The 21,526-nt window shown below is 47.9% G+C and overlaps 1 protein-coding gene and 1 pseudogene across 2 annotated transcripts in view; both read left to right on the top strand.

Annotated features, from left to right (window-relative positions):
* NXN (nucleoredoxin) overlaps positions 1 to 21,526 on the top strand; it is a 154,726-nt gene that overhangs the window by 111,924 nt on the left and 21,276 nt on the right. Inside the window, exons 2-5 of the mRNA XM_080681606.1 lie at positions 11,094 to 11,211; positions 16,267 to 16,400; positions 16,886 to 16,986; positions 18,653 to 18,759. Coding sequence (XP_080537732.1) covers positions 11,094 to 11,211; positions 16,267 to 16,400; positions 16,886 to 16,986; positions 18,653 to 18,759 — 460 coding nt within the window. The remainder of the gene's footprint in view (positions 1 to 11,093; positions 11,212 to 16,266; positions 16,401 to 16,885; positions 16,987 to 18,652; positions 18,760 to 21,526) is intronic.
* LOC308254268 (solute carrier family 66 member 2-like) lies at positions 12,113 to 12,839 on the top strand (annotated as a pseudogene). The gene has a single exon. The product of its transcript is annotated as a solute carrier family 66 member 2-like (transcript).

Here is a 21,526-nt window from a genome sequence, read left to right on the forward strand (position 1 = left end):
AAAACTTACTGTTTGGAGGCCTAGAGACACGAACAGTAAATTTTTAATGTCCCTTCTACCCAGCCCTTTTCTTTTTCAGAGCCTGAAGCAGAGTTGAACCCTGAAGGAGGACATGTGGTGTGTTTCACGCCTGGTGCTTTGGTGTGCAGGAAGCAGAGTGGACATGTTATTTTCTAAACCTTACACTCTCGTGACCCTCGGGGCATAGGGCTTCTTTCTGAACCAACTATAGTGAAGGGGAAATAGATTGTTAAACCAGCTTCATAACTCTAAGTCCACCAGCAGGGCTTTGATTTCTCGTAAGCTAGTGATGGCCTCAGACCAGCCTGGCCCAGCCCACCGCATCTTTCCTTTGGTCTCAGGTGCTGGCAGGTTCTCTGTGTTGGCTCCAGGCAAAGGAGAGACAGGAAGGTGAAGAGGACGCAGGGGTCCAAGGCGCTGTCAGATAAAGGGAGGAGAGCTCTAATTCCACTGGCACTTGTTTGGGATAATTTATCCTGCAATTGAAAGAGCCTTCTGGGCACCTAGGCATCGCAAGGAATTAGGAAGAGTCTTGGTCATAAGGAAGCCCTTTAAACAGCTGAACCTGATTGCTAGCTAGGCGTCCCATCTGGCTGATCCGTTCAGAGTGTTTCCTTTCTCCCTTCCAACATTTATTTCATTCCCTCCTTCCTCCATTTGTTCACCCATCATTTATTGAATATGGGCCAAGCCCTGGAATTGGCCAACAGCTGTACCAGCCTCTGAAAACTTCAGTCACAGGTCACATCATACAGTGGGAATCATGCCTCAGAAGCAAGATGTGGTCTTAACTCTGAGGATAGCAAGACAAGGTTCTGCCAGAGCATTTAGAATGGTTGTGGGATAACAACAACGATTGACATTAATAATAGCAGCTAACTTCAATAAAACAATACCTAACCTACGCCAGGCCCTGTTCTAAGCACTTTATGTCACACGTCTGATCTTCACAATAGTCCAATGAAATGTGGGCACTGTTATCCCATTTTACAGATAAGAAAACCGAGAGAGAGAAATTAGGTAGCTTGTCCGAGGTCACCAACTAGCAAATGGCCGGAGTTAGACGCAGGCAGCCCATGCCAACTCACTGCTAGTGTATGAACTGCCTTGACATTGGAGGGCGGGACGAGGAAAGTTCTCCTTTCAAGGCGGGCTTTGGTCGTGTTTGGTTAGGAAGGGGGGTGTTGCCGAAGGTCAGCGTTGTGGAAGGGCAGGAGTGGAGTTCGCCTGCGAAGGCTCCGGCAGACCTTGCCAAGGTAGATTAATCCTGCATCTGTGTTAGCTTTGGCTTGAGCCCACGGATTTGCAGCAGCTGTTGAGAAATAAAAACTCAGACCCCCAGTCAAGTGCAAGGCCCAGTCCTCAGAACAGGAGGCCGATTCCACGTCACCCTACGGGCCGGGGCTTCTAGAAAATGGCCAGGTTGCTTTCCCCTGTGGCGTCTGTGGGTGCTGACTAACCCCGCCAGGGCTCCAGATGAGCTGGGCTTCGTAGCTTGCATTTTTACAGCCGCCAGCTCCCCATCCCGTCCCTTTTGACGTTTGCCTCGGTGTTTTGTGGGTCGCTGTAAAAGCCTTTCTGACCAGCATTCCTGGGACGATAGAGCTTCCACCACAAACTTGGGACCGCTAACCAGAACCAGCCGCCAGCTGGGGAATCGGAACTTTTAAGTAACCCAATAGCCCATTTCATCATCCTTTTTGATTTCTGCCAAGTTTCGCCTCTTCTTCTTCTTTTTTTTAAAAATTTCATCTTTGTTGCCTTGCTTTTGAATTCGGCGAACTAATAATTATAAACACTTAGATTTCTAGGCTTTGGGATTTTTGCTGTTAATTCCCGGTTCAATTCCCTGGTCAGGGCCCATGCCCGGGTTGTGGGTTCCATCCTCAGAAGGGGGCGTGTCAGCCTATTGATGATGATGTTTCTCTCTCAACATGTTTCTATCTCTCTATCCCTCTCCCTTCCTCTCTCTCTCAAAATTAATAAAAACATATATTTTTTACAAAGTCATTTGGTCTTTCCCAGCTGCAGCAGCCCCTGTCAGTGTCACCCTCAGAGTGCTTGTTCGAGTTGCCCTCAGCCTTTTGGTCTCTCGAGTCCGATGGGATGTGAGCTCTTGCTCCATCCAGCTTCCTGGTTCAGAGGCTGCCGGGATGGGAACGCCTGGCCCAGCCCCCTCTGCCCCCCCACCCCCCGCTTTCCTAAAGACTGGACTGTATTTTTACAAGTCAGTCATCCAAGCCAGAAGGGTGAAGAAACGAAGAAGTAGGAATTCCTGTCAGAATCACACATGGTGTCAGAGTTCTCTTAAGTAGAGAGAAAAGTAAAATCCATAGTCTGTTTTTTGTTTTTACATTCCAGATGCTCCTTTAAAATCTGGAAATCCAAAATGTGAGGGAGAGAGAAAGAAGAAGAAGAAAAAGGCAGACTACAAAAAATATGTATGTTTTTGCAGAAGGTGCTTATGGTGAAAAGACTACTTTTTGCACAAGGAAATCTCCATTTTTGGAGCTTTATGTACCGCTTACTAACTATATACAGTTGATGGATTAACTTTAAAATAGAGTTGACAGGAAAATGCTTTTTGAAAAGGATGCTGTCAAGAAAAGAGGAAAATAAGCATAAATTTGATTCAGATATTAATAATGAGCCCCATGTGTATGGTGCTTTCGTTTTCAGAGCGTCTCCACATCACCTCATTTAAAGCCCACGTTCATCCTGGGATGTGGGGGTTACTGAGCCAGGTGAGAAGGCATGACCTGCCCAAGGCTGGTGCCATGTCACCCACTGACATCTAATAAGATGTACACCCAAGCCCCCTAAATTCTGTTTTCTTCCTACACTAACATGTTTCCTTCCAAGTAGGGACTTTAAGATCATGAGGAAGTATGTATGCTCCTGACTTTGATGAAATGCTCTAATATTGTGCCAAGGGAACATATAAACTCATTTCTTTGGACCCTTAAAAGTAAGTGCATTTAGCCCTAGCTGGTTTGGCTCAGTGGATAGAGCGTAGGCCCACGGACTGAAGGGTTCGATTCCAGTCAAGGGCATGTACCTCGGTTGCAAGCTCGATCCCTGACCCTGGTCAAGGCGTGTGCAGGAGGTAACCAGTTGATGTGTCTCTCTCGCATTGATGTTTCTCTCTTTCTGTCTCTCCCCCTCCCTTCCACTCTCTCTAAAAATCAATGGAAAAATATCCTCAGGTGAGGAGTAACAACAACAAAAAAGTAAGTGCATTTAGTGCTCAGTCCTGGGTGGTTTTGATCTTCACTATCCCAATGGCGAGGGGAGGTAGAGACTGCAGGAAGTAATCAGCTCTCACTGGGTTTAGAACAAAGCAGCAGCACTAGAGTGAGATGTTGATCTTCCACTCTTCACTATTGCATCATCTTAGAGTTTAGGCAAATGCTGATTTTTATTAGAGGGATTTTCACAACAGGAACTAAGATGGGGTAATATCGTAGTTCTCCCAGTTGAATCATGGTCAAGCTATGCACTAAAATGAACTCTTGAGACAAGGGGTCTTCCTGTAGGGTCTGTACAGGGATGGGATCAGACAGCTTCAAGGGATTCAGGAACTCTGAAATGTCACAGAAACTTTTTTGTGCGTGTGCCTTTTTCTCTGGGGGCAGGATCGATATCTTTTAGCCTCAAAAGTGTCTGTGACCCAGAAATGCCTATGAAACCACTCTTTTTTGAGAGGCCTTTTTTAAAACCTTTAGAGGACTTCAGATGTCACGCACTTGAAAAGGCACAGAGGTGAATCTTGGTGACCATTTCTTCAAGCTCAAGCGTTCCTTATTTCCAGGCAGGATAAGAAAACCATCCTCAAAGCGGACCTATAATAGGACTTTTCTCACATAAATCTGATTTGAGTATCAAAACTAACATGGCTGGCATGCGCATTCCTGTGCCTTCTCTATTGTCTCAGAGCAGAGTAACTGTGGTGCTACAACCTGAAAGGTCTTCCCGTGCAAATCTAAAGTCACGGTGAATGAGATAATTTCCTAAACAAATCACTGTTGTATAAAATTAGACCATGATGTGTCAGTCTACGAAAGGATCAACTTTTCAGTGTCGGGTGTAATTCTAGAAGCCTAATTTTTTTTTTTCTTTTAGCTAAACCAATGGACCTGTGCTTGGAAACAGAAGATTCAACAACCATGGATAAAACATAAGCTAAGACCTCTTGTCTTCCCAGTGGGAGGGAAGATAGGGGTCATGGGTGCTATAGTTCCTTCCCTCTCCGAGGCGGATACTGGGAGATTTGAGGTGGAGCAAGGGGACATGTTACCGTCCTTCTGCCTACACGAGGGACCCAGAAAAAAATGAATTCTTCTCTATTAAGGGAGAAATCTTAAAAGGGTCTAGCTGAATGCCCTCAGGCTATCCCAAGCAGGCTGGCCATCAGGGCCTTCTTTATGACTCATGCTGAGTGGCCAAGCATTTAGGGACTAGGTTGCCCAGGTACCACAACCCACCATTAAAAAAAAAAAAAATTTAGCCAAGAGACAATCATATGCTTCCATTTCAAGTATAATATGGGAGCTACATTCAGACTGCTCTATTTAATCATGTTGTATCTGTCCTCTTCATATTTAAAGCTCACAGGCTGCAATTTACTTCAGGGAATAGTCTACCCAAAAAGAGAGTCTTGTTGTAAGATGCCATTTGGTTGTAGGAGCCCCAAGCGCCAGGGAAGAGATGACTGTAGTGATCCTGTAATTCATGTGACCAGGGAAGAGTTCTTTCATGAAGGCAAGGGTGGTTTGACCTTAGAGTGACTATTAATGAAATACACCACAGCAGGTCAAAAGAATAACCAAAAAGTAACCATCTACTCCTGATAAAACTTTTGGACAATAAGTTATGGAAAGCTTTTTGTGTGTGTGATAAAATTTGCCATCTTAACCAGTTTTTGTTGTTGGTAATTCTCACCCGAGGATATTGTTTCCATTGATTTTTAGAGTGGAAAGGGGGGGAAGATAGAAAGAGAGAGAAACATTGAGTTGAGAGAGACATATTGATTGGTTGACTCCCACATGCATCTCGACCGAGGTGGGGATCCATCCTGCAACCGAGGTATGTGCCCTTGACTGAACCTGGAACCCATTAGTCCTCAGGCCGATGCTGTAACCTTAACAGAGCAAAACTGGCTAGGGCCATCCTAACCATTTTTTAAAAGTATTTTTTTATTGATTTCAGAGAGAAGAAGGGAGAGGGAGAGAGAGAAACATCAATGATGAGAGAGAATCATTGATGGGCTGTCTCCTGCACACCCCACATTGGGGATTGAGCCTGAAACCCAGGCATGTGCCCTGACTGGGAATTGAACCATGACCTCCTGGTTCACAGGTCGATGCTCAACCACTGCGTGAACACAGCTGAGCCCATCTAAAATAAACCTTCTTTAAGTGTATAGTTCAGTGGTATTAAATATATTCACATTGTTGTGTAACCATCTATCCCTGTAATTCTTTTCATCTTGTAAAACTGAAACCCTATATCTATTAAACAGTAATTCTTCATTCTCCCATTACCCCAACCCTGGCAACCAACCATTATAATTTCTATCTTTAGACTGCTCTGAGTACCTCACATAAGTAGAACCACGCAGTACCTATCTTTTTGTGATGGCTTCTTTCACTTAGCATAATGTCCTCAAGGGGCATCCATGTGGTAGCATATTGCAAACTTTCCTTCCTTTTTAAGGCTGAATAATATTTAAGACTATTTTGTTTAACATGTTAAAGACTGTCTCAAACCAGTGGCTAATATTACATATGAAGGTAAAATATTACAGATCTATATCCAGTGTGGTCAGGTAGACAATAAGGATGCTTGCTGTTTAATATTGTCTGGCAGCTCCAGCCAATATAGCTCGCTAAGAAAAGGAAATAAATGGTGTAACTGTTGAAAAAAAAAGTTCTTTTTTTTAGCCAATAGTGTGCTGTTCTTTTCAGACTGCAAACCTATTTTGAAGTAAGAGTATATATATTTTAAAATTAGCTATTTTTACAACTCCATCTTTTCATTTGTGACCTAGATCCTACTCTTTTGCCTATTCAAGGACTTTTTCTTGCATTTTTTCTTTTCATCAATTTTTTCACTCTCTCTTCTGCATTCTCCCCAACAGCATATGTTATAGTATCTCCCACCTTTAAAATATCCTCCTCTGACCTCATCTTTCAAATATTCTCCCTCTGACCTCATCATGTGTTTCTCCAGCTACAGTCCCATTTCTCTGCTCCCTTTATAGCCAAACTCTTAAAGAGAATTGTCTGTAGTCCAACTCAGCCCCTTATCTGCCATTTTCTCTTTCTCTTTTTATAACCTTTCTTTTTAAAATTATTCTCCTCCATATATTTCACATGTTGGCAAGAGGACTCGAATTTGTTTGGGTCCAAGGCCCACTTTAGGCGTGTGTGCTAGGCAGAGCTGCACCCCATTCCCCCTCTTCCACTCTAATCTGTCTTTCAGTTTCACCACTTCACTGAGTCCTCCCTGACCCTGTTAAGGTCATATGTGACCTTATTGCCCATCCACTGGTCAATTCTCATTTTATTCAACATCTCAGCAGGATTTGACACAGTAGCCTACTCCAAAACACTTTCTTCAGCTGCCTTTTGGGATACCAGAGTCTCCTTGTTTTCATCCTATAACACTCTTCACTCCTTCTCAGTCTCCTGTATTGGTGGTTACTGACTCTGCCCTGGGATCTCTTTTCTTCTGTGGCCATGGCCTCTCCTTGGATGACCTCATCCAGGAGGTCATCTAGGGACTGATGATCCCTGATTTATATTTCATGTCCTCCTCCCCCTACCAAGTCCAGATTTGTAAATCCAGGTGGCTACTTGAAATCTCCACTTGCACATGTAATAGGCAACTCAAACTTGACCTGTCCAATTTTGATTTTTCCCTCTCAAACTTCGTCCTCCTCCATTGTCCCTCATCTACGTTCATCAGACCCTTGACACACTTTTGCTCAGTCCCCCAAACCACAATACATCCTTGATCTTTTTCTTTCCATCATCCCTTGACATTCAATTTGTCAATCTACTCTATTGACTGTCTTCAAAATATATCATGTCCTCCCTGTCCCCTGGTGCTCAGTGTGCTGAGCTGCCCCCTGGTGCTCAGTGTGCCCCACAGGGGGAGCGCTGCTCAGTCAGAAGCAGGGCTCATGTCTGGCGAGCACAGTGGTGGTGGCGGTAGCCTCTTCTGCCTCCGCGGCAGCACTAAGGATGTCCAACTGCTGGCTTAGGCCCGCTCCCTGTGGGCCTAAGCTGGCAGTTGGACATCCCCCGAGGGCTCCCAGACTGCGAGAGGGCACAGGCTGGGCTGAGGGATCCCCCTCCCCCAAGTGCATGAATTTTGTGCACTAGGCCTCTAGTACTTAAAATAAAATTCCGTTATTTTTACCCATCTAAAGGGCCTTAAAGATCTGGTCCACAATTGACCTTCTGACCTGCCCTCCCTGACTGTCTGGCTCCGTCCACTCCAGCCTGCCCCAGTCAGCCTCCTTGCCTCCACACAGCTTCCCTGGGCCTCAGCTGGCTTTCCTTCATGTGCACACGGCTTGCTCATTATTAGGGTCTTGTGCTCAACTGTCATTTCTTCAAAGATAACTTCTCAGATAACTCTAAAATATGTACCACTTGCCCCAGTCTGCTTTGTTTTTACTCTGCTTTGTTTAACTTCTATCAATTACCAGTGTCTGAAATTATTTTTCTATTCATGTTCTTGTCTTTCCCACTCAAATAGAAGCTCTGCAAGGGCAGTGAGTTCCTCTGCCTTGTTCTTTCTTGTATCCCTTGTGCTTAGAATTGGCACATAGTAGATGCTCAGTTAATACCTGTTGAATAAAGTTCAGCACTTACCAGTTATAAAACATACTGGAGGGGGGCGGGGACAATCTGTTTACAACAGTGATATATATGAATATGCAAATTAGCCAGGACGCCATAACATCACAACCAAACAGCAGGGATTTCTGAGGCTGCATGACACCTGGCCAGGGCAAGGGACCTCAGGCCGTGCCCCCCGCCCCGTGGGGCTTGACAGGGACCTCAGACCACACCCCCCCCCCCCGCCCCAGCACCGGGCCATGGGACCTGAGGCTGCGCCCCCACCCAGAGGGGCTTGATTGCGGGAGGCCGGCTGGGTCTGGGTCTCACCCAATGGAAGTAGGGCTGGCCGGGTCTGGGTCTCCTGTGTTTTCAAAGCGCGTGTGGGTGGTGGGTGGGGACTTGACTCTAGGTCCTGCGGTGTGCCCCAGACTCTGACAGGAGGGAGATTTTCATATACATTTTACTAATTTTCTTTCATCTCTGACACTTATATTATAGAGAAAGGACAAATAGTAATATTAAAATATCTCTTCTAATTAATTCCCTTTTAATGTGCATTAATTTTGTGCACTGGGCCACTAGTGTGTATGTGTGTGTGTGTGTATATATACACTGAGTGGCCAGATTATTATGATCTCTGAACACATAATAATCTGGCCACTCAGTGTATATCCTATATAATAAAAGGCTAATATGCAAATTGTCCCCTCAACCAGGAGTTCGACCAGCAGGCAGGCTGGCCAACTGCCCATGTCCCCTCTTCCTGGCCAGGCTGGCCGGACCCCACCCATGCATGAATTCTTACACTGGGCCTCTAATACACACACACACACACACACACACACACACACACACACACATATATATACACACACACATATATACATACACACACACACATACACACACACACACTGAGTGGCCAGATTATTATGCGTTCAGAGATCATAATAATCTGGCCACTCAGTGTGTGTGTGTGTGTGTGTGTGTGTGTGTATCAATAAGTAAAAAATAAGCAACAAACATGAGGTATCATTTTTTCCCTATTCAATGGGAAAAGCTAATGTTGGTGAGAGTGCTAGGAAATGGGTACTCTCATTTGCCACTGGTGGAAATTGTCTAAGCTTTCATAAGTGGTGAGTCATGGGTGATTTTTATCTCAACTTTCGTGTATGATGTGCTATGTTTCCCATTTTTTCCAATAATTACCCCCCCTCCAATAATTACTTTTAAGCCAGAAAAAGCCAATCATCTTAATCTTCCTTTTCCCCCCACTTTAAAATAAAAATTGTGTGAAGCTGATCCCAGCAGCGGATGGCCTTGTTTTGCTGTTGCCTCTTCTCTTAAGAATGGTTCATCTGACGCCTGTACCAGGCTTCCCTGGGATGATGCAATGCCGGTCGTTGAAAACTATGAGCAGAATCACTCTTGCTCTGCGGTCCTGGGCTGGCTTGGGGGACCCGTCGGACACGTGGGGCTGGGGAAAACATGCGGCTTGCAGGCGTGGCCCACCCAGTCTGAGGTGGGGTCCCACAACCCTCCCCGCCAAGACCCAGGTCTCCACAGACAGGGGAAGCCTAACATTCCTTGGCAGATCCCCTGCCCCGCCCAGCTCCCTCGCTGCCTGGGATTGAATTAAAAACAATAATAATCACAGCCACACGTGCCTTTCTCTCTCCTGTATGCAGCTGGACCTCTGATGCCTGTTTCCTTAGACATGCCCGGGCGCTGCTCTGCCCATACCCCGGTGGCCAGCCTCCTGCCTGGGCCCCGGCCCCGGAAGGGAAGCTCGCAGCTGAATCCCCAATGGGCCGTTCCTGTTTCCCCTGGTTTCTGTCTTTCCTGGAGGTTCATTGGTAGCTGGACATTGCACTTAGTTATGTTGCTTTCTGGGCTCGGCAGTTACGTTCCTGAGCACCCCGTGGCTCACCTGAACGGTGTTCACCCCGACGGCTGAGAGCAGAGCCCGCACATGCTTGGCTCCTGTATGTTGCATTCACATGTCCTCAGCCTCGTCCCACTTAGAATCTGGTCTCTGACAGTGTGCGCAGTCAGCCTCAGGACCTGCCAACCATTATGGATTGTTTAGAGTGGCATCAAGAGTTAAGGATTGAGCCTTAGCTGGTTGCTCAGTGGTTAGAGCGTTGGCCCTCGGACTGAAGGATCATGGGTTGGATTCCAGTCAAGAGCATGTACCTCGGTGTCAGGCTCGATCCCCGGCCCCGGTCAGGGCGCGTGCAGGAAGCAACCAATCAATGTGTCTCTCTCACATTCATGTTTCTCTCTCTCTAACTCGACTCCTCCCTTCCACTCTCTCTAAAAATCAATGGGGAACACATATCCTCGGGTGAGGGTTAACAAAACAAAGTAACCAAAAATAAGTTGAGGGTTGGGGCTGGCTCAGGACATTGCTTCCCTAGTGTTTGCTGGCTGAATGGCACACAGGTATAATGACTCCCAAGGCCCAGGGACCTGGTGAAGCAGTGAGAGGGGCAGATTTTAACTACTTGTCTTCAGCTTCCTGTCCCTTCCCCGCTGGGGCTCAGAACACGGGAGCACCTGCCTGCTGAGCGGGTGGAGAGGCACCAATAAAAAGCCTCCCTTTTTGTCTTAACCACTTGTTCTGATTGTGTTCAAGATGCATAATCCACCCTGGCTGGTTTGTCTCAGTGGATAGAGCGTCGACCTGCAGACTGAAGGGTCTCGGGTTTGATTCTGGTCAAGATCACGTAGCTGGGTTGCGGGCTCGATCCCCAGTAGGGGTAGTGCAGGAAGCAGCCAATCAGTGATTCTCTGTCGTCATTGATGTTTCTATCTCTCCCTCTCCCTTCCTCTCTGAAATCAATAAAAAACGTATTTTTTAAAAAGTGCATAATCCATCTTCATCTTTATACTTGTTAGAGAAAGTGCCTGGGGGAGAGGTAGGAGAGCAGAATTCTCCTAGAATAAGCGTCATCTATCCTTCGTCGGCCTCTGCCATGGCTTGAGCCTGCGTGGGACTCAGACTCAGGGTTCCTGCACTGTCACAGGCTGCAGGGGCAAGGGGGCTGCAGTCTCCCCTGCCCATTTGCCCAGCCAGCCCTGCTCTCCATCAGTTACTCATTTATCTGCACTTTCGTGTTTCCAGGCCACCCCTCCCTCATGCCTGAGGGGTTCAAAAGAACTCTGCAATTAATCTAGTTTGAACTTAACCACCTCCTTTAACTTTTCTTCTTGCAGCTTAAACTTTGGAACAAATATCGAATTTCCAACATTCCATCACTAATATTCCTAGATGCCACCACCGGGAAGGTTGTGTGCAGGAATGGGCTGCTGGTGATCCGTGATGACCCAGAAGGTGAGACCTTGGCATGTCCGTGCTGTACCCACCTCTCACCCTCTACGCTGACCTCCTTCCATTGCTAGAGAGTGTGCAAATGAAATACAGTTGACCCTTCAACCACGTGAGGGTTAGGGGCGCCAACCCCCACGCAGTGGAAAATCCATGTATAACTTTGACTCCCACCCAAACTTAATTACTAATAGCCTACTGTTAACCGAGAGCCTTATTAATAACATAAGCAATCAATTAACACATATTTCCTATGTTATATATAGTATAAACTGTATTCGTACGATGAAGTGAGCTAGAGAAAGTAAGCTGAAGTAAGCGCAGTGGATGAGCATTGACCTGTGAACCAGGAGGTCATGGTTCCATTTCTGCTCAGGGTCACATGCCCAGGTTGTAGGCTCAAGCCCCAGTGGGGAATGTGCAGGAGGCAGCTGATCAATTCTCTATCATCATTGATGTTTCTATCTCTCCCCCTCTCTTTTCCTCTCTGAAATCAATTAAAATATGTTTTAAAAAAATAAAAAGAGCCCTAGCCAGTTTGGCTCAGTGGATAGAGCGTCGGCCTGCAGATTGAAGGGTCCCAGGTTTGATTCCGGCCAAGGGCATATGCCTGGGTTGCAGGCCCGATCCCCAGTAGGGGGCGTGCAGGAGGCAGCTGCTCAATGATTCTCATCATTGATCTTTCTATCTCTCCATCCCTCTCCCTTCCTCTCTAAAATCAATAAAAATATATTTAAGAAAATAAAGAGACTGACAGACGCTGGCCAGACGGGCAGAGCCGGCGCGGCTGGCTCCAGCAGCGGCCATGTGGGGCTGACAGTCACCACGCGTTCCAGGAGTCCGTGGAGCAGAGGGGACGCGGCCAGGTGGACGCCAGCCCGCTGGCGGGGCGGCACGGGTGTTGGCGATGGACGTTCAAGGCTTGGATTGGCTCGTTTCCTGGGGGGCGGCTGGGGCCATGGTCTTCGGAGGGGTGGTGCCCTACATCCCGCAGTACCGGGACATCCGGAGGACTCAGAACGCCGAGGGCTTCTCTACCTATGTGTGCCTGGTGCTCCTGGTGGCCAATATTTTACAGATCCTCTTCTGGTTTGGAAGGCATTTCGAGTCCCCACTGCTCTGGCAGAGCATCGTCACGATCATCACCATGTTGCTGATGCTGAAGCTGTGCACCGAAGTCCGTGTGGCCAACGAGCTCAACGTCAAACGCCGTTTCTTTGCAGACTTCAATCCTCACCACTTCTGGCACTGGAGCAGCTTTGCGGACTACCTGCAGTGTGTCCTGGCCTTCACGGGCATCGCAGGCTACGTCACATACCTGTCCATCGACTCAGCCCTGTTCATGGAGACCCTGGGCTTCCTGGCCGTGCTGATCGAGGCCATGCTGGGCGTGCCGCAGCTGTACCGCAACCACTGGTACCAGTCCACGGAGGGCATGAGCATCAAGATGGTGCTCATGTGGACAAGTGGTGACACCTTCAAGATGGCATACTTCCTGCTGAACGGTGCCCCCCTGCAGTTCTCCGTGTGTGGCCTGCTGCAGGTGATGGTGGACCTGGCCATCCTGGTGCAGGCCTACGCATTCTCCCGCCACCCCCCATGCAGTGCACTCCACCAGTGCCAAGGCCCTGTGAGGCAGCCAGGAGGACAAAGACATATGACTGCTGGCTGCAGGCACCGGCTGGCCATCTGTCCTCCTGCGTGGGCCCCTGGGACGGTGGACAGGTGGGGCCCGAGTGTCGTGTCTGCACTTACTCGCTGGAGAACAGCCTGGCAGGTGTCACCTCTACGGGCGGGGCTTTTTCAAGGTGATGGAAAAGCAGGTCTCACTCTCACTTGCTCTCAGGGCACCTGCGGAACCTGGGAGACACTCGCAAACCCGGGAGACGGCGGAGCGGGCCTCTGCAGGACAGGTCATGGGGAGGCTTCTCTGTGTCTCAGCCTGGACGTGTCCCGTAAACCCGGGCTCGGGGTGCAGAATGAGAAGCAGCATTGGGAGAGCTTGGGCCCCGGCACCTCAGGGCCCATGGTCAGAGCAGCTGAGGATGGACGTGCTGCTGGACGGCATGCGACGAGGGCACTCTGTGCCAGGATGGGCCGGGCACAGAGCGTGTGGCCCGGATCCTGTGTCCACGTGGAAGGGAAGCCACACCAACACACATGACCTATGTCCTGGTCTATCTCGCTGGACTGGCCTTGCCTGGGCACCTTCAGTGCGGCCTCCTCATAGGACTCGGGACTCAGCCCTTGCCCTGGGCCCAGAGGCCTTGTTGTTACACAGGCCTCCTCCCACTTGGGGTGAGGGGACAAGCCCATGTCCGTGCCAGCTGGGCACTGGCCAGAGCAAGCTCAGGGGTGTCGGAACCAGAGTCTGGAGTTCTCTCCATGAGTCCTATAGGGTATGACAGGGTGCGAGCGGTCCATGTAGGCTCCCTGAGGGCCGAGGGCCAAGCGGGCTGCGAGTGGTTTCCCCCCTTTTCCTGGGAAGTGCGCACATCTGCAGCACAGCCTGTGATGTCCATCTCCCAGGACGGGGACACGCTGAGCAGCCCCACACCCCAGACAATGAGCTGGTGGGCCTGAAGTGACCTTCCAGGGTGGTGGGGTAGCCTGGCATGGGCATCCCTGCCCGCCGTCTCCCGTCCGCATGGTTCTCCATGTTCGCTACATGTGGCGGTGGTGAGGTCACTGGTCTGACACTAGTCCCCACATTTGTTCCCCTTTCAGTATTACATGAGCATTTCAGCCAGGCCCGTCCTGCACCAGCTCCCAGGCTCCCAAAGGCCAAGTGTTCCAGATGCTTCGGTGTGGCTCCCACAGGCATTGTTTTCCCTTCTGCTGGGTGGAGGAGGGCGCTCTTTTGCATTATCAGCACTGTCTGTGGCTGGTGCCAAAGCTCTTGAGGTGTCTGTGGTGCCCGGTGAGAAGCGTTTGAAGCTGTTTCCTCCTCCTGAGTTTTCCTCAAAAACTCCTGAATGTTTGAGGATCCTGCTTAGTTCTTTGGCCTGTAAGATGCTTTAAAACTTATTTAAAAAAAATGAAGGGAGATGTCTGTAGTAGTAGTTGCCTCTAAATTGAAGTATCAATGACTGTAGTGCTGACCGAATGTGCCATGTGTGGGGACACTCAGGGTTCTTTCCATACAGCGACTTCAAATCAATAAACTCAAGAACCAAAAAAAAAAAAAAAAAAAAAGAAAAGAAAAGAAAAGAAAAGAAAAAAAACCCTAAAGAAAAGGAAAAAAATCATAAGGAACAGAAATAAAATTTACAGTACTGTGTGTTTTTATCAATGCTGTAAGTTTACATCATCAGTTTTAGGCTATGCGGTTTATCTGTGAGTTTTTTCAAACTGCTGGTTAAAAAAAAAGATCTGCGCATAATGGACCCAGGCAGTTCACCCATGTTTTTCAAGGGTCAATTGTATATGTAAGTGGGTTTACTTGGCAAAGATTATTGTCTTGATGTAATTATGGTATTCTCCAGGTCATGGTTAAGGTTTTTAAAGGGATCAGAATGTCCCTCCTGGGAGCTTTAATTCACGGGCGAAGGAGATGGAGCTGAGGAAGGAAGTCAGCGTTGAGGGCGAAGGAGGCTGTTGAGCAGCAGCCAGAGCTCCGGTGCTCACTGCTAGCGCAGCTCCCCTAGCAAAGTCGCAGGCTCTGTGTTCTCCCCGCCTCGGTGGTGAGTGCACCTCGTTTCCTGCGGCAGGCCTTGGTCTTGCTGGCCGGCTGGCTGGCCACACACTGGGCATGTTGCTCTGATCAGGGTGCTCAGTACTGTCTAACATTGGTTTCTCTCCCCTTTGCACTGGAGTCATAAAATCTTCTCCCTCACTTATTGATCCAAATAGAGCAGTGGTCGGCAAACTCATTAGTCAACAGAGCCAAATATCAACAGTACAACGACTGAAATTTCTTTTGAGAGCCAAATTTTTTAAACTTAAACTTCTTCTAACACCACTTCTTCAAAATAGACTCGCCCAGGCTGTGGTATTTTGTGGAAGAGCCACACTCAAGGGGCCAAAGAGCCGCATGTGGCTCGCGAGCCGCAGTTTGCCAACCACGGAACTAGAGGATTCAAGCCTGGTCACGCACTTTCCCAGTTAAAACTGCACCTGCCTCAGAATTGCCCTCAGTAAAAACCAGGGCATCATAGAACCAAGTTTTTACCTTCTCAAATTTAAACACACACACACACACACACACACACACACACACACACACACACACACTACTCTGAAGCTTATTAAAATGCCAATCTCCCCCCTATTCCCCCCCACAAGATTTTTGGATCCATTTGTTCAGGGTGGGCTCCATCCCCTGCATTTTCAGCCAGTCTGTGCTTCTCCCTCCCAGCCTCCCCTCACCCCAGGCGATTGTGAGGCAGTGGTCCATGGACCACCCTGTGAGAAAACACTGTTGAGCTGGGAGCATATTATTTGCTCTTCCTGCCTGGGGCTTAAGTGTCATCAGAATGCAGACCATCTGGGTTGAGTGGGTTTGACTCTTTCCTTTCCCTAGACTTAAATTGTTATCTCACTTGGTTCCCTGGGCCCCAACTCAAAAATTCTGGGGGGTGGGGCCCTGGAGCATCATATTTTAAAATTCCCCAGTGGATTCTAACTTGCAGTCAGAGTTGAGATGCACTGGGATCCCAGGGTTGGAATAGAAGAAACTGATGGTCAATATCTGAGGCAGTGCTTCCCCACCCTGGCTCACCATCAGTTACCCAGGGAGTCGGTTTTGCTGTTTTGGGACATACAGCTTCAGCCCTGGATCCTGGGATTTGGGGTATGACCTGGGCTTCTGTGTTCTTCAAAACGCCCCCAGGAGATGGGCCCTGTGATCATGCAAGGTCGGAAACCATTGCCTAGAGGGTAGGTAGGACTCTGTCAGGGATGAGTCCTGCTTTTATTCCTGAGTTGTAGCTGCAGATCCTATGCGTGTGCTAACAAATACTGTTGGATGATACAGTTGCCATGCTCCGCAGCCCTGAGGCCTCTTGGGTCAGAGGCCATACTGAAGAGTCTTAACCTTCTCCCATCTGTTGCCTGTTTCAGGTTTGGAATTCCCTTGGGGACCTAAGCCCTTCAGGGAAGTCATTGCAGGGCCCTTGCTTAGAAATAATGGGCAGTCCCTGGAGAGCAGCAGCCTGGAGGGGTCTCACGTGGGCGTCTATTTCTCCGCACACTGGGTGAGTGTTTGCTCCCTCGTTAGCCCAGACAGAAGGGAGCAGGGAGATCACCACCAACAGCCAGCTGTGATTGGCTCCTGGAGGAGTGACTGCCCGGGCATAATTTCCTGGCATTCTTCCTTTTTCCTGTGCCCAGTGCATTGTGGTTGGCATGCAGTAAGCGCTTATTATTAGGAATGATAATAGCAGCAAGAAAAGGACTAATCTTTTGGCTGGTCTAAAAGGGTAGCTTTCTTAAGCCATTCTGATGAGGCTTCTCATGGTCCCTGAGTGGGTTTGACTGCTGCCTGCTGACAAGCTGGGAGGGGTGGGAGGAGCCTGTGATAGATGCTGGCCATCATGTTTGTTTCTGCCTCTTTTATGGACCAGGTTCTGCCAGCCCAACTCTACGTGGGCCTCGCTGGCCTCCCTGTGATGGCAAGTGACTGGGAAAGGGGACGCTGGAGGTGCCAAGTCACGCTCAGGATCCTGTTCTTGTCTTTCAGTGTCCCCCTTGCCGAAGCCTCACACGGGTCCTGGTGGAATCCTACCGGAAGATCAAGGAGGCAGGCCAGAAATTCGAGATCATCTTTGTTAGTGCAGACAGGTAACGTGTGCCGGGGAAGGCACTGCGCAGCTTCCCATGTTCGCAGCTGCAGCCGGTTAACGTGTGTCTCGCCTTCTCCCTTCTCACTTCTCGCTTCTGTAGGGTAGAGCTCAGAGACTGGGATTGGGGAGAGCATATCTGGGATTATGGGCAGAGGGACGGATGCATTTCACGTGTACTCTGGGAATTGTCTGAAGGGAAGCCGAGAAAGCCTTGTTCTTGCTGTAAATATGTTGGTAGGTCCTAATTCAGGCCGGGGTCGTTTGAGGTTAGGATCCATTTTCCTGATTTGTTTCCAGACGGGGGGTAGGATGGAAAGAAAAGAGCAGAGCCTAATGGATTGAGATGCCTGTCGTAGCTGGCTGTGCAGTCGCCTTCCTCAGCTCCGGCCACGAATTTGTCTGGGGGTATCATAAAAACCGGAGGGCAGACCTTTTTCCTGGACCATGTCGGGCCCTTTTAGCCTCAATTTCCTCCGCCTCTTGCCCTCTCCCTGGCTGTATTCATCAGTGACCGTCCTACTTCGCAAAACTCTGCCCCAATTCAGACCGAGCCGCCAGGTGCTTCTGCCTTTGAGCTCCTGTTCACAGAAGGCTCTCTGAGAGCCAGCACAGGGAGAGCATGTTATACGCTGAGGTAGCCTTGACATCTGTGCTGTTTCATGCTGTGGTCCCTCCCCCTGCTCCCTGGCTTCCATCTCAGTGCCTGTGAGTGGGGACAAGCTGGAAGCATGCCAGGTGGAGTAATAACATGTTTAAAGCTTTTTTAAAAATCAACTTTATTGCAGTATAATTGACATACAATGAAATGCAGACATTTTAGGTACACAGTTCAATGCCTTTTGACAAATGTGCGTATGCACATAAGCATCACAATTACAACAGAGAGCATTTCCATCACTCAGAAGACTCCCATGCCTCTCCTTGGTCAGTTCTCATCCCCAAGCCCCAGTTTCAAGGTACCCCTAATCTGCTTTCTTGGCTGTTGCTTGGTTAGATTGGTCATTCCTGGAATTTCTAATATGTGGCATCATAGTGTCTATGATTGGTTAAAAGTGTGGTCCTGTACACACCACTGTTACTATACAAAAGTGTCACAGGAAATGCAGTGTCTGAACATCTAGGCTTCTTATAAAAACGTGTTAAGACCTGTTTGTGTTGAACATGAAAAGTTGGGCTGGGTGCAGTGGCTCAGTGGTTGAGCATCCACCTATGAACTAGTAGGTCACAGTTCGATTCCCGGTCAGGGCACATGCTCAGGTTGGAGGCTCGATCCCTTGTGTGGGGCATACAGGGGGTAGCCAATCAATGATTCTCTCTTATCATTGATGTTTCCATCTCTCTCTCCCTCTCCCTCTCTCTCTGAAATCAATAAAAATATACTTTAAGAAAGAAAAGAAAAGTTGGGCATGAGTTAAACTAGTAGGATGTAGGGGAGCAAGCTGTTGAGATGGCCTGGCGTTGTCGTTTGGTATCTACCAACCCTATGGAGGCATATGCTTCCCAACGTACACCAGAGTGGACAGAATGACCCCTTCTGTGTCTGAACATGATCAGATGCCTCTGCATCTGCAGAGCCTTGGGCACAGCTTGGTGGAAGGTGGGGAGGACCCAGCGGTGGTGCATTCGGGGGTAATAGAGCCTTGTTTCCATGTGTGTCTCTGTAGGTCAGAGGACTCATTCAAACAGTACTTCAGTGAGATGCCCTGGCTCGCTGTCCCCTACACCGACGAGGCCCGGCGGTCACGCCTCAACCGGCTGTATGGAATCCAAGGTAGGCATTCCCACTCCAGGGCACTTCTGGGAAACCTCATCCCGGCTCACCACATCTTTGGCTTTCCTTTCAGAGGGAAAAGAACTTTTTTATTTCCATGAATGTTCACTTGCTTTACCATCTTCAAAATGACATGTAGTGAACTTTACATTATGTAGGTTAGACCTCATTGAAGCTGTTTTTTAAGCAAAGTACTTTTAGAGGGGAGGAAGCTACTCCTCCCCCTCACATGCTCCCCAGTGACTTGGCCATAACCCCATCCCATGGGTGTTACTCTCAAACAGACCTGAGAGCAGTCTGGTTCCATCACTCAGATGCTTTGAGCCTCAGTTTCCTCATTTGTGAAACGGGTGTGCTAAATCGCTGCCACAAGACTTGCTGGGAACACTTACAGGATAATGTATGTAAAGCACTTCTCATGATTCCTGTAGCATAATGGTGAGGGCTGAGTGGGTATTACCTTAGGTGAGACAGTTGATTTCCTGAGAGTGTTGCAAACTAGGACTTGGAGTATTGATCGTGTTTTTCAGAAACAATGATTATTAGTGAAGCAAACTGGGTTTTTGTTCTTTACTATGTAATTACCTCCGTCCAGTACCACCCAGCCAGGTGTTTTCTTGGCAAAGCACTTAACTAGCCTGTGAAGAGTTAAACTCATCCTCTTTGTATCAGCAGTGCCAGAGCCTGGCTGGCCCTCGATGGGTGCAGCTAATGTTTGCATTCTCAGTGCTCCTTGTGTTAGTTACATGGGGAGTGGAAAAAAAATAAGCTTTTCTTACAAATTCCACAGCTTATGGGGAACTCATCTGATTCTTTCATCTTTTTCTTCACCATTTGCAGTAGCATATATGGCTTTGTTTGGAGCTAAAGTTTCAAAAAACATTTTATTTTAAATCAGTGCTTCTCAATTTCAAATGTGCATAAGAATTGCCTGGGGATCTTGGGAATGTGCAGATTCTGATTCAGTGGGTCTGGGGTGGCCCACGTTTTTAGGGAGCCCCAGGTGGTGCTGACGTTGCTGTCCAGGACCACACCTTGGGTATTAATAGTCTAGGTCAGTGGTCGGCAAACTCATTAGTCAACAGAGCCAAATATCAACAGTACAACGATTGAAATTTCTTTTGAGAGCCAAATTTTTTAAACTTAAACTATATAGGTAGGTACATTGTTATTAACTTAATTAGGGTACTCCTTCAATCGCACTCTACGTGCGTGCCCGCACGTGGTATTTTGTGGAAGAGCCACACTCAAGGGGCCAAAGAGCCGCATGTGGCTCGCGAGCTGTGATTTGCCGACCACTGGTCTAGGTCTGTTCATTTTTTTAAATCCTCACCCAAGGATATACTTACTAATTTTAGAGAGACAGGGAGAGAGAGAGAAAGAGGGAAACATGGATATGGGAGAGAACATCAGTAAGTTTCCCTCCGCATGCGCCCCGACCAGGGATTGAATCGACAACTTAGGCATGTGCCCTGATTGGGAATGAAACTCGCAACCTTTGGGTACACGAGACGATGCTCCAACCAACTGAGTCAACCGGCCAGAGCTACCTCTATTATTTTTTGAGAATATTAGGGGCTCATCCTCCTATTAATAAAAAAGATGAGAGCAGTTCCCTTTCCAAAGAGGAGTCGAGTGACATGACTTTGTTTACTGGTCTAGAAGGAAATCACCAAGTTGCTTGGGGAACTTAAAGGAGACGTCACAGGCTTGTTTCCTTCCAGCACTCCGCTTGCAGAGAGACTGAAAGCTCAGGTGTGCTTTGTTGGGGAGCAGAGGGTTGAATTGCTACTTCCTGGGGATAAGTAAAACTTGATCTCTTCATTCATTCATTCGTTCATTCATTCATTCAACAAATACTTGCTGAATGACCTTGAGCAACTTACTTAACTTCTTTTATCAGTAAAATTTGGAAGTTTCAATGTTTGGCACATAGTAGGCACTTAATAAATATTTAACTGACCAGCTCAGGAAAAAAAGGGAAAATTAGATTTTACAACCTAAAAAAGATAAACTTTTAGGTGTCAAAAAGCTAAAACAGCCCTGGCTGGTTTGGCTCAGTGGATAGAGTGTTGGCCTGCGTACCAAAGTGTCCCAGGTTCGATTCCAGTCAAGGGCACATGCCCGGGGTTGCAGGCTCGATCCCCAGGGGGGGATTGTGTGGGAGGCAGCCAATCAATGATTCTTTCTCATTATTGATGTTTATATCTCTCTCTCCCTCTCCCTTCCCCTCTGAAATCAATAAAAATATATTTTTTAAAAAGTTTAAAGGTAACCAACAATATTAATAACATGATGGCAAAGAGTCAATATCCTTCATAGAAAAAGAGCTCTTTCCAGATACCAGTCCAAAAGAGAGAGAAAAGACAATTTAGCCCTGGCCAAAGTTGCTCAATGGTTAGAGCATAAGCCTGCAGACCAAAGGGTCAAGGGTTCGCTTTCCGGTCAAGGGCACATACCTTGGTTGTAGCTTTGATCCCCGCCCCCAGTCGGGAACATGCAGGAGGCAATCAATTGATGTCTCTCTCTCTCTCACATTAATGTTTCTCTCTCTCTCTCTCTCTCTCTCTCTCTCTTTTCCCCCTCCCCCTCTCCCTCTCATTCCTCCCCTCCACTCTCTAAAAGAAAACAAAAAACCACAAAAATCAATGGAAAAAATATCCTTGGGTGAGGATTATTAAAAAAGACAATTTAGACAATAAAGATATAAGGTAGGCAATTTGTCCTATGTATAGTGTCAGAATGGATATAAAAAAATATTCAGTAT

Source organism: Plecotus auritus (genome assembly GCF_963455305.1).
Source record: "Plecotus auritus genome assembly, chromosome: 7".
NCBI classification, from domain to species: Eukaryota; Metazoa; Chordata; class Mammalia; order Chiroptera; family Vespertilionidae; genus Plecotus; species Plecotus auritus.